A 12,837-nucleotide genomic window follows, 5' to 3' on the forward strand; every position below is an offset into this window, starting at 1 on the left:
TTGTGGTCTGAAAATCCCGGCTCATGGGCCACATCAGACGTGCCAGTCACAATAGGTTGGTTTGTGAAGTGATTTGAGGGAGGACACCCAACGATTAGAATATTTGATCTCAGTACAAGTAAACCCTTTATAACCACATACTGTATTACACGTTTCACAAGGCCTTTAGTTACGGCCTAGTTATCCTCAACATTGTGGTCTGAAAATATTTGATCTCAGTACAAGTAAACCCTTTATAACCACATACTGTATTACACGTTTCACAAGGCCTTTAGTTACGGCCTAGTTATCCTCAACATTGTGGTCTGAAAATCCCGGCTCATGGGCCACATCAGACGTGCCAGTCACAATAGGTTGGTTTGTGAAGTGATTTGAGGGAGGACACCCAACGATTAGAATATTTGATCAACCACAAACTGCACTGAGTGACTGCTATGGTGAAGGACTTAACAAACAAGGCTACCTCAACCATCTAAACTGGAACAACCATTTCAGTAGCAGGTGCAATAAATCCGACCCCTTACAGATTGGATTAGATTAGAACAATAGAAGTTGTTGTCTCTGTATAGTATAAGATCAATGAATCAGTCAATGTGCATGAGGAAACGGATATTAAAATAAACTTTTTCTAAAAGTCTACGTGCGAAAAATCATGCTGGGAAATATGATGAGGCCTTTCCCATATATTTTCACTCTGAGAGAGTTAACGGAAATTAAGTCAACATAGCCGAGTAACAACAACACCAGGATTTCTTGAATCAAATGTCCTGTTCAGTTGTGCTGAAAGCTAGGTAGGGGGACAGACATCCCTAACACTCATCTGAATTAAAGGCAGGGAAAGTCACATCAATTTCTAATGACTAAATGTATTCCACGATGGGAAAGTAAACACTAGTGTTTAAAATCTGAACACGAAGGAGATTTAGGTGTTCTCCTGGTTGGAAACTGACTGGAAAAAGCTGACTGTCATGTTTAGTCTTGCATTCTAAACGCCTGTGTTTAAGATGAGAATACTTACTGGCAAATCTAAATAGCTAATGGTTAAGTTTTAAACACAGACATTTAGGTTCTAAACGTGTCCCATGTTTCACATGTCCACATCACTAAGGAATTATCATGGTCCACACACACCAACGCAGTCGTGAAGAGGGCACGATAACGCCTCTTCCCCCTCAGGAGGCTGAAAAGATTTGGCAGCTGCATTGAGAGCACCCTGACTGGCTGATATCACCGCTTGGGATGGCAACTGCTCGGCATCCGACCTGCAAGGTGCTACAGAGGTTTGTGCGTACGGCCCAGTACATCACTAGGGCCGAGCTCCCTGCCATCCAGGACCTCTATACCAGGCACCTCAATTACCTCGTACCCCTGCACATCGACTCGGTACTGGTACCCCATGTTATCGTTACTCATTGTGTATTTACAATGCATTCGGAAAGAATTCAGACCCCTTCCCTTTTGCATATTTTGTTACGTTACAGCCTTATTCTAAAATTGATCAAAAAATGTTCCCCATCAATCTACACACATTAACCCATAATGTTTAAGCGAAAACAGGTTTTTAGAATTAAACACATTTCTTAAAAATAAAAAATGAAAATATCTTATAATATCTTATATCTTATAAGTACTCAGACCCTTTGCTATGAGACTCACGTGCATCCTGTTTCCATTGATCATCCTTGATGTTTCTATAACTTGACTGGAGTCCACCTGTGGTAAATTAAATTGATTGAACATGATTTGGAAAGGCACACACTTGTCTATATAAGGTCCCACAGATGACAGTGCATGTCAGAGCAAAAACAAAGCTATGAGGTCCAAGGAATTGTCCGTAGCGCTCCAAGACAGGAGTATTGTGTTGAGGCAAAAAATCTCTGCAGCATTGAAGGTCCCGAAGAACACAGTGGCCATCATTCTTCAATGGAAGAAGTTTGGAAGCACCAAGACTCTTCCTATAGTTGGCCGCCCGGCCAAACTAAGCAATCGGGGGATACGGGCCTTGGTCAGGGAGGTGACCAAGAACCCGATGGACACTCCGACAGAGCTCCAGAGTTCCTCCGTGGAGAAGGATAACCATCTATGCAGCACTCCACCAATCACACCTTTATGGCAGAGTGGCCAGGCGTAATCCACTCCTCAGTACAAGGCACATGACGGGCCTCCCAAGTGGCGCAGCGGACTAAGGCACAGCATCGCAGTGCTAGAGGCATTACTACAGACCAGCGTCCATTCCCGGGCTGTGCCACAAGTCCAATAGGACAGCGCACAATTGGCTCAGCGTCGTCTGGTTTAGGGTAGGGTTTGGCCAGAGGGGCTTTACTTTGCTCACTGCGCACTAGCAACTCCTTCTGGCGGGCCAGGTGCCTGCAGGCTGACCCCAGTCGGCAGTTGAACAGTGTTTCCTCCGACACATTGGTGCGGCAGGCTTCCAGGTTAAGGAGCACGGTCAGGTGGGTCATGTTTTGGATGACACACCTTCGCCTCTCCCGACACACCTTCGCCTCTCCCGAGCCCATTGGGGAGTTGCAGCAATGAGACAAGATCGAAATTAAATGAATAAGGCACACGGCATGCTTGGAGTTTGCCAAAAGGCACCTAAAGCGCTCTCAGATCATGAGAAACAAGATTCTCTGGTCTGATGAAAACAAGAATGAACTCTTTGGCCTGAATGCCAAGCGTCACATCTGGAGGAAACCTGGCACCATCCCTACGGTGAAGCATGGTGGTGGCAGCATCATGCTGTGGGGATGTTTTTCAGTGGCAGGGACTGGGAGACTAGACAGGATTGAGGGAAAGATTAACAGAGCAAAGTACAGAGTGATCCTTGATGAAAGCCTGCTCCAGAGAGCTCAGACTGAGGTGAAGGTTCCCCATCCAACAGGACAGCAACCCTAAGCACACAGCCAAGACAACACAGGAGTGGCTTCAGGACAAGTCTCTGAATGTCCTTGAGTGGCCCAGCCAGAGCACAGACTTGAACTCGATCGAACATCTCTGGAGAGACCTGAAAATAGCTGTGCAGCAACGCTCCCCATCCAACCTGACAGCTTGACAGGATCTGCAGAGAAGAATGGGAGAAACTCTCCAAATACAGGTGTGCCAAGTTTGTAGCATCATACCCAAGAAGACTCAAGGCTGAAATTGCTGCCAAAGATGCTTCAACAAAGTACTGAGGAGAGTTTGAATACTTATGTAAATGTTTTATTTCTGTTTTTTATTTTGAATACATTTGCAAATATTTCTAAAAACCTGTTTTTGCTTTGTCATTTTGTGGTATTGTGTGTAGCTCGGTGAGGGAAAGAAAACAATTTAATCACTGTTGGGGAGTTGCAGCGATGAGACAAGATCGAAATTGGGGGTAAAATACATTTATTTTATAATAAGGCACATGACAGCCTGCTTTGAGTTTGCCAAAAGCCACCTAAAGCACTGAGACCATGAGAAACAAGATTCTCTGGTCTGATGTTACCAAGATTTAACTCTTTGGCCTGAATGCCAAGTGTCACGTCTGGAGGTAATCTGGCACCATCTCTACAGTGAAGCATTGTGGTGGCAGCATCATGCTGTGGGGATATTTTTCAGCGGCAGGGGCTGGGAGACTAGTCAGGATCGAGGGAAAGATGAACAGAGCAAAGTATAGAGAGATCCTTGATGAAGATCCTTGATGAAGTAAAGAGAGCCTGCTCCAGAGAGCTCAGGACCTCAGACTGAGGTGAAGGTTCACCGTCCAACAGGACAGCGACCCTAAGAACACAGCCAAGACAACGAAGGAGTGGCTTCGGGACAAGTCTCTGAATGTCCTTGAGTGCCATCAAACACATGTAAATAAGATAACATTCCACCTATTCCACTCCAGCCATTACCAGGAGCCCGTCCTCACCAATTAAGGTGCCACCAATTTCCTGTGGCTTACATTCAACAACGGAAATATGGCCAAACTCTAAAGGGATCGTTTCACATTCAAATAGATCTAACCAGCTCATTCTACATGTAGATATAACTCTAAAGCCCATTCATTTGAATGTTCTTTAGCTGCTGTAACTTATAAAATACAATGGAAGGGTACTACCTGAATCTACACTCTCCAGTAGCCAGTTAATACATTTTGCCAGGCTTATCTGAAGACGTGCTTAGTGCATTAGTTTCTTTTGCACCGTTAAGTGCCCGTGTTGAATAATATAATACGTAGATGGTGTCCATAACGTAGATGGTGTCCCCACGCACCTCTATGATTCAGAGGGGTTGGGTTACATGCAGAAGACACATTTCGGTTGAATGCATTCCGTTGCTCAACTGACTAGGTATCCCTTTTCCCTAACGTAGGCTTAAAGCCCACCTGCTCTGATCTTTGATACAGTTTAATCAAATATTGTTTGGGGGAAAATGAATTATTGATATTGATTTCTGTCTGATGAAAACCTCTTCTCTCCAAAACAGAAACTTTTCAGGAATTTGAAAAAAAATGACCATATTTTCCCATTAACGAAAATACAATTTTGAAACTTCAGACGCAATTTAGAAAATATTTTCTTGGTCCTAGAATCATTAAATGATCAGTATACATTGAGGGGAGTTACTGCTTTAAATAAATGTAAACAAATAAAATAAATGAAAATAGGCTAAAATGTAGGCCTACTCTCAGTGTAGAAACAATGCTATCTAATCTACTGCCTGTCTTTTCTTGGCCCTCTACAAAGACCATTATGAGTTTGTCTTGTTTTATATAAATGCTGATTCACCTAAAAATCCATTGTTTTGGGGATGAGAGCTGCTTAAAGAGATGACCATATTGTGAAAAAAAGCAAAATAAATAAAAAATAATTAACAATATGGGGATGAGGTAGGTGGATAGGCTATTTACAGATGGGCTATGTACAGGTGTGATATGAGATATGAGTCTCCAGCTTCAGTGATTTTTGCAGTTCGTTCCAGTCATTGGCAGCAGAGAACTGGAAGGAAAGGCGGCCAAACTGAGTAATTGGCTTTGGGGGTGACCAGTGAAATATACCTGCTGGAGCGCGTGCCACGGGTGGGTGCTGCTATGGTGACCAGTGAGCTGAGATAAGGCGGAGATTTACCTAGCAAAGACTTATAGATGACCTGGAGCCAGTGGGTTTGGAGGCGAACATGAAGCGAGGGCCAGCCAACGAAAGCATACAGGTCGCAGTGATGGGTGGTAAATGGGGCTTTGGTGGCAAAACGGATGGCACTGTGATAGACTGCATCCAATTTTCTGAGTGTTGGAGGCAGCTTTCCAATCTTTGGGGATCTCAGACAATACGAAAGAGAGGTTGAACAGGCTGGTAATATGGGTTGCAACAATTTCAGAAGTTAATTTTTAGAAAGAGAGGGTCCAGATTGTCGAGCCCGGGTGATTTGTAGGAGTTCAGATTTTGCAGCTCTTTCAGAACATCAGCTATCTGGATTTGGGTGAAGGAGAAATGGTAGGGGCTTTGTCGGGTTGCTGTGGAGGGTGCCGGGCAGTTGACCGGGGTAGTGCAGAACGCTAATGTGTTCAATGCTAATGCAGAACGCCAAAGGATGTTTTTGTGCTGGTCACGGGCAGACAGGTCTGGAGTGAACCAAGGACTATATCTATTCCTAGTTCTATTTTTTTTTAATGGGGCATGCTTATTTAAGATGGTGAGGAAGGCACTTTTAAAGAATAGCCAGGCATCATCTACTGACGGGATGAGGTCAATGTCATTCCAGGATACCCCGGCCAGGTCGATTAGAAAGGCCTGCTCGCAGAAGTGTTTTAAGGAGCGTTTGACAGTGATGAGGGGTGGTCGTTTGGTTGTAGACCCCTTACGGATGCAGGCAATGAGGCAGTGATTGCTGAGATCTTGATTGAAAACAGCAGAGGTGTATTTGGAGGGCGAGTTAGTTAGGATGACATCTATGAGGGTGCCCGTGTTTACGGATTTGGAGTTGTACCTGGTAGGGTCATTGATAATTTGAGAGAGATTGAGGGCATCAAACTTAGATTGTAGGATGGCCGGGGTGTTAAGCATGTCCCAGTTTAGGTTACCTAGTAGCACGAGCTCAGAAGATAGATGGGGGGCAAACAATTCATATATGGTATTGAGGGAACAGCTGGGGGCAGAGGGAGGTCTATAGCAAGCGGCAACAGTGAGAGACTTGTTTCTGGAAAGGTGCATTTTTAGAAGTAGAAGATCGAATTGTTTGGGTACAGACTTGGATAGTAATACAGAACTCTGCAGGCTATCTTTGCAGTAGATTGCAACACCGCCCCCTTTGGCAGTTCTATCTTGGCGGAAAATGTTATAGTTAGCGATGGAGATTTCAGGGTTTTTGGTGGTTTTCCTAAACCAGGATTCAGACACGGCTAAGACATCCAGGTTGGCAGAGTGTGCTAAAGCAGTGAGTAAAACAAACTTAGTGAGTAGGCTTCTAATGTTAACATGCATGAAACCAAGGCTTTTACAGTTACAGAAGTCACCAAATGAGAGCATCTGGGGAGTGGGAGTGGAGCTAGGCACTGCAGGACCTGGATTAACCTCTACATCACCAGAGGAACAGAGGAGAAGTAGGATAAGGGTAGGGCTAAATGCTTTACGAACTGGCCGTCTAGCACATTCGGAACAGACAGTAAAAGGAGCAGGTTTCTGGGCACGATAGCATAGATTCAAGGCATAGTGTACAGACAAAGGTAAGGTAGGATGTGAGTACAATGGAGGTAAACCTGGGCATTGAGTAATGATGAGAGTCTCTAGAGACGTTTAAACCAGGTGATGTCATTGTATATGTAGGAGGTGGAACAACATGGTTGGTTAAGGCATATTGAGCAGGGCTAGAGGCTCTACAGTGAAATAAGACAATAATCACTAACCAGGACAGTAATGGACGAGGTATATTGATATTAGAGAGAGGCATATGTAACCAATTGAACATATGGGTCCAGTGAGTGGTTGGGCTGACTGGGGGCACGGCGATTCAGACAGTTAGCAGGCCGATGCTAACAAGCTAACAGTTAATAGGCCGGGGCTAAACAAGCAAGCAGTTAGCAGACCGGGTTGGCAAGCAAGCAGTTAGCAGGGGCTAGCAGTTAGCAGACCGGGGCAGGCAAGTTGGCAGTTAGTAGACCGGGTCTGGCAAGCTAGCAGTTAGCAGGGGCTAGCAGTTAGCAAACCGGACACGCAAGCTAGCAGTTAGTAGACCGTGGCTAGCAAGTTAGCCTTTGGGGGACGTCGCGATCCTGATGAAAATGTTCAGAGTTTGAGGTAGGAATCCGGGGATATGGAGAGAAATAGGTCCGTTATGCTCTGGTTTGAGTCACGTTGTTCGAACTGGCGAGAGCTTTCCGAGCTAAATGTTAGCTGATGACCGCTAGCAATGGCTTGCTAACTGATAGCTGGAAGGTAGCCTAGCTGGCTAGCTTCAGTTGAGGGATTCCAGATCCGAAGTAAATAGGAATACTTTGGAAAAAAGCAGATCCACGCCACATTGGGTTAGGCGGGTTGCAGGAGAGTATCTAGAAGTTGAGGTTTAGGAAAATATTTTTTAAATATATATATACAAGGGACAGGACAAAGACGTCTGACTGCTATATCCTATATCCTGTTATCTTCTATCAAATTGGATATTGTGAAATCAGGCTAAAATTCGTTGGAGGAAAAGGAAGGACCTGATCATTTGGCTGAGAAAAGGTTATCTGCGTTTTATTCAGGCAGCTCGTGCATGGCCAGCTGCAGATCCTCCCTCATGACGTGGCTGTAGGCATCGCAGCCTGCAGGAGCTCCAGGATGTGTCCTTTCAGCAGCTCAGCTCATGTTCAAGATGCAGCAACAGCTGACAGAATGAACTTCCGATAAAGTTACGTTCACACAATAATGCGATTGTTGTGGATAGTCTGGTTAATATAATAGTTCGTTTAATACGTTTACATGCTTTGCAAGAAGAACGACTTTCCCTAATAATGTGTTTACATGGACACATCTGAAATCAGGCTGATGGGAAATGCAGTAAATCGCCAATCAAAATAAACGTTCTACCACAGTGACCATTATTTTTGTGAAGACTATTTGATGCTGAGTTCGGACATGTAAAGTTTGTATGTGAAAATTATTCACTTGCACATGCGTAGAAAGATTGCTCAGAAAACCAGGTATGTTATCGGTGTATGCTTACACCGATGATTAAAATAATCAGAGTAAGGTGTCAACATGACTAATGCCATACTCGGCCTTCTGCCATAATCAGTTTAATATCGATTTTTTTTTAGTGTGAATGTAAACGTATTGATGCCTCCACAGTTTTTTTGTGTTAACGCTTAATCAATCACAACATTTTGTAACCTACCACTGGCATGATCTGGCATTAAATCATGACGGAAATGTAAAGGACTCGAACCTGTTTTCTACAGGGGTAATGCAGTGCAGCAACAGTCGTGCAGTTGAAATTATTATACATGTAGGCCTGTCATTATTTGGTTTCCAAAAATGTGTTCTAACCTATATCAGTGGGGTGGTAGGCTGATGGTGCAATGAGGGAATGATTGCATACAGTAACCTATATGTCTATTTTTTTGTGTAGGCTACTTATCTTTTCTGATAAATTGATTAGCTGCTGAAATGTATAACGGAAATGGTCCGTTTATCTATGCAGACGCATTGTTTTGATGCTACTAATGGTAGTAAATATGTTTTTATTATCTATAAAGTTGATGTGCAGAAACATTGTCATTTTACTGGTATTGCATCATCATTCTGTTTCGCCTGTTAACGTACCAGAGTTATTTAGCTAAAACGACATTTGACCTACTTTTCTAAAACAATTTATGTTGGATAATGAACAGGTTTTAAGGGTTAATAGCGGGTAGTGGCTATAGACTACATGTTGCTGGACTAAGTTTAGTGAAACACTTGTCTGCACAATGCTGTGTTGACTTTAATTCATTGTGCTATGTAGTGGTTATAAGTTATGTAACTATTTAAAATGGAGCCTTTTCACCACCCAACAACCACGACCCTGACTGTGATTAGCCTATCGACTGTATATCACCGCATAACTGGCATTATCTTGACACAGGGGTTGTGCGTAAGGCTGTTACGCAATTAAACCTCCATGTAGTGTAGACTGCAGACTCACCTATGGTGGTGATGACTGTGATGGCAAAGTAAAAAGATCCTGCAAATTTCCACTGAACCCCAGCCCTGTGGGGCTCGGCCTCCATAATGATGGTCTCCAGTTTGCGGTAGTCGTCCTCGCTAATGTTATATTTCCCTTGGAGACGCTTCTCCTCTGCCTCCAGTTGTTCTTTCTCCCGCATCTCGAAATCTGACTCCAGGGCATCGAACACCGCGGCCCCGACCAGCAGGTACGTGAACGTGCAGATGATCAGGGACAAGGTCCGCACGTTCTGCCGCTTCATGACCACCAGGATCCGGCGTGTGAGGGGCTCATGTCCCCTCGTATCCCCCGGGAAGGCTGCGCAGCAATCGGGAAAGCGTTGGCAGCGGCTGGAAGAGGAGGGACAGACTGGCGCGTGTTGGTGACGGTGGGTGCGCTGGACGGAGGAGCAGTAGTGGAGATTGCTAAGAGTGTGATCCCTGTAACAGGTCCCCAGATCCTGCTCCGGGTTCGCAGAGAGACACAGGAGACTGCTCGATCTCCGGGACCACGAGCCCTGCAGCCTAGAAACTCTGCGCAAAACCTGCCCAAACCAAGTCCTCCCGGCGCGTAGTGCCATCAACAAGCAGTTGCTAGATTCCTCTGTTGTCTTCTTATCGAAGTCAACGTTTTTATAACGAATTCAATTAAACACATATGGCAAATGAATGTTCGATTATTTTCGTTGTGAATCTGTAAATGTTTGATGCAGTATTTTCAGGTTGTGTGTCATGCATTCCTGGAAGATTTAAAGAGAAGTGAACCGATCCACGAGAGGTTAGATGAGGGTGAACCATCTTTTCGCATCTGCTCCCAGTAAGTTTCAATAAGCAGCAACCTGTTCATTTCGGCGCCTCATCCTCAAGTGGCAGGCTATTTTTAACAACGAACCACCCCCCCCCCCCCCCCCCCCATTCGCACATAATTAATTGACTGTGTGGAATCCAGAAATACAGCTCAGAAATAGAAGACATCGCCCGAAGTTATTACCATTTGATTCACAATGTGCTGTGTTGAGTCGTCGACAAGACAGAGGGATAAATGAGGAGAGCGACACAACTGAGGATCCGGGAGGAAAAAAGGCTACTCACTCAATTGATTCGCGCTGTGGGGATCTGAACCCAGGCAATGATCAACCCATTTAACCAAACAGAGATGTGACACTGTGCACAGCATAATTCGTGTCCATTGCGCATTTATATACTACAGATTCCTTTCGTTATATCGGATCATATTGCCATGCTTTATTGTAAAGATACAACTATCCCAAAACCGTGACTCGAAGAACCACCTCGTGATCAATAAATCAACATTGACAAGAGGTTCAGTTTCAAATGTTCCTTTCCTAGAATAGTGACGCGGTGTTCTGCCTCAGGACCAAAAGTGCACTGTCACTGTGTAGCCTACTTTAGCAACCAGGAGCAGGCAAACCCAAAATATCGGTATAGCCTAACTGATAAATGACAGAATTGGAAATTTCACAAAATCCAAATAATTAATGATCCTGGTGCATGTCTCCCATTAGGCGCGCGGTGACTACCGGCTCAACTGCGGAGCATCCACGTGCCCTCGAGGCTTGAGCTGATTTCTCCGCGGGCTTCCAATCAACTGGAGTTGAATTAGAAAAAAACATCGTTTTTTCCTCGTTAGTAGAAGTTACTTGAGGCCATGAATTAACGCAACTTTCAGAGGATAGAGAGACAGAGATGATGATGCCGAACACTGCGTGTCCTCACAGGCTACTGATGCTAAGTGTGTGGATTCTCTCAGCATCAAAGTTATCTCCTGTGAGAAGTGTGGCAGGCTAGACCATTTAAGAGACTGTTGCGATCTGATTATCCATCTGTTCTATTTTAGTACACTCTATTTTAAGACATTCCAATTGTTGAACATCTTTACTTCAATCAGTCTTCCTCCCCAGGGACATCTGTTAATATCCCTCCCCACTTGTCACCCCACCCCTCTCCTCACCACAACTCCGGCAGCGACCACTACCACTCGTTATCAATACGAGTTTACTTTCAAATACATGACTGCCTCACATATGATTGCTCTGCCAGCCGGGTTAGCCCAAATCTAATGAAACGCTAAATCGTTGTATGTGCCGGTAGCCAGTAGCCGCTGTCCATGGTGCTAGTTTACAGTCCGGGTTCGCATGCATGTGCACTGGAAGGACTAGGAAGCACCGTGCTGCAGCAGAAGATGCATCCATCTATGAAGATGGGTGTTCACAGACACCGTGTCAATTCCTCCGGTTCTTTTTCTGTCATTAGATATGCTCTAAGTCTGTATTTCCTTGATTGTGTAATTAACAACTCAAATATTGTAACAACATTTTGCAAAATTCAGAATTTCAGTTTAAATGAATTACAGTGAAGGAAAATATAAATGCAACATGTAACAACTTCAAAGACTTTATTGAGTTACAGTTCATATTTGGAAATCAGTCAATTGAAATAAACTAATTAAGCCATAATCTATGGATTTCATATGACTGGGAATACAGATATTCATCTATTGGTCACAGACATCTTAATGAAAAAAAGATGGGGTGGATCAGAAAAGCAGTCGGTATCTGGTGTGACCACCATTTGCCTCATGCAGCGCTACACATCTCCTTTGCATAGAGTTAATTGATCAGGCTGATGATTGTGTCCTGTGGAATGTTGTCACACTCTTCCATGGCTGTGCGAAGTTGCTGGATATTGGAGGGAACTGGAACATGCTGTTGTACACCTCGATCCAGAGCATCCCAAACATGCTCAATGAGTACAGATCCTTGCGACATGGGGCCGTGTATTATCACGCTGAAACATGAGGTCATGTTGGCCGATGAATGGCACAGCAATGGGCCTCAGGATCTCGTCACATTATCTCAAATTTACATGAAATGCAATTGTGCTCGTTGTCCGTAGTTTATGCCAGCCCATACCATAATCCCACCGCCACCATGGGGCACTCTGTTCACAATGTTGACATCAGCAAAATGCTCACCCACACATGCTGTCTGCCATCTGCCCGGTACAGTTGAAACCAGGATTAATCCGCGAAGAGCACACCAGTGTGCCAGTGGCCATCGAAGGTGAGCATTTGCCCACTGAAGTCGGTTACGACGCCAAACTGCAGTCAGGTCAAGACCCTGGTGAGGATGACGAGCACGCAGATAAGCTTCCCTGAGGCGATTTTTGACAGTTTGAGCAGAAATTCTTTGGTTGTTCAAACCCAGTTTCATCAGCTGTCTGAGTGGCTGGTGTCAGACAATCCTACAGGTGAAGAAGCCGGATGTGGAATCCTGGGCTGGTGTGGTTATGCATGGTCTGCGGTTGTGATGCTGGTTTGATGTACTGTCTAATTCTGTAAAACAACGTTGGAGGCGGATTATGGTAGAGAAATTAACATTAAATTATCTGACAACAGCTCCGGTGAACATTTATGCAGTCAGCATGCCAATTGCAAACTCCTTCAACACTTGAGACATCTGTGGCATTGTGTTGTGTGACAAAACTGCACATTTTAGAGTGGCCTTTTATTGTCCCCAGCACAAGGTGCACCTGTGGAATGATCATGCTATTTAATCAGCTCTTGACATGCCACACCTGTCAGGTGAATGGATTATCTTGGCAAATGAGAAATGCTCTAACAGGGATGTAAACAAATTTGTGCCAAGATTTGAAAGAAATAAGCTTTTTGTGCGTATGAAAC

At 44.4% G+C, this 12,837-nt stretch overlaps 1 protein-coding gene across 1 annotated transcript in view; it reads right to left on the minus strand.

Annotated features, from left to right (window-relative positions):
* The window catches only part of LOC139372665 (potassium channel subfamily K member 9-like), a 36,181-nt gene extending 26,466 nt beyond the window's left edge, over window positions 1–9,715 (minus strand). The window contains exon 1 of the mRNA XM_071112446.1: window positions 9,115–9,715. Coding sequence (XP_070968547.1) covers window positions 9,115–9,715 — 601 coding nt within the window. The remainder of the gene's footprint in view (window positions 1–9,114) is intronic.
* Between the last annotated feature and the right edge of the window lie 3,122 nt (window positions 9,716–12,837).

Source organism: Oncorhynchus clarkii, chromosome 18, assembly GCF_045791955.1.
Source record: "Oncorhynchus clarkii lewisi isolate Uvic-CL-2024 chromosome 18, UVic_Ocla_1.0, whole genome shotgun sequence".
Classification (NCBI taxonomy): Eukaryota; Metazoa; Chordata; class Actinopteri; order Salmoniformes; family Salmonidae; genus Oncorhynchus; species Oncorhynchus clarkii.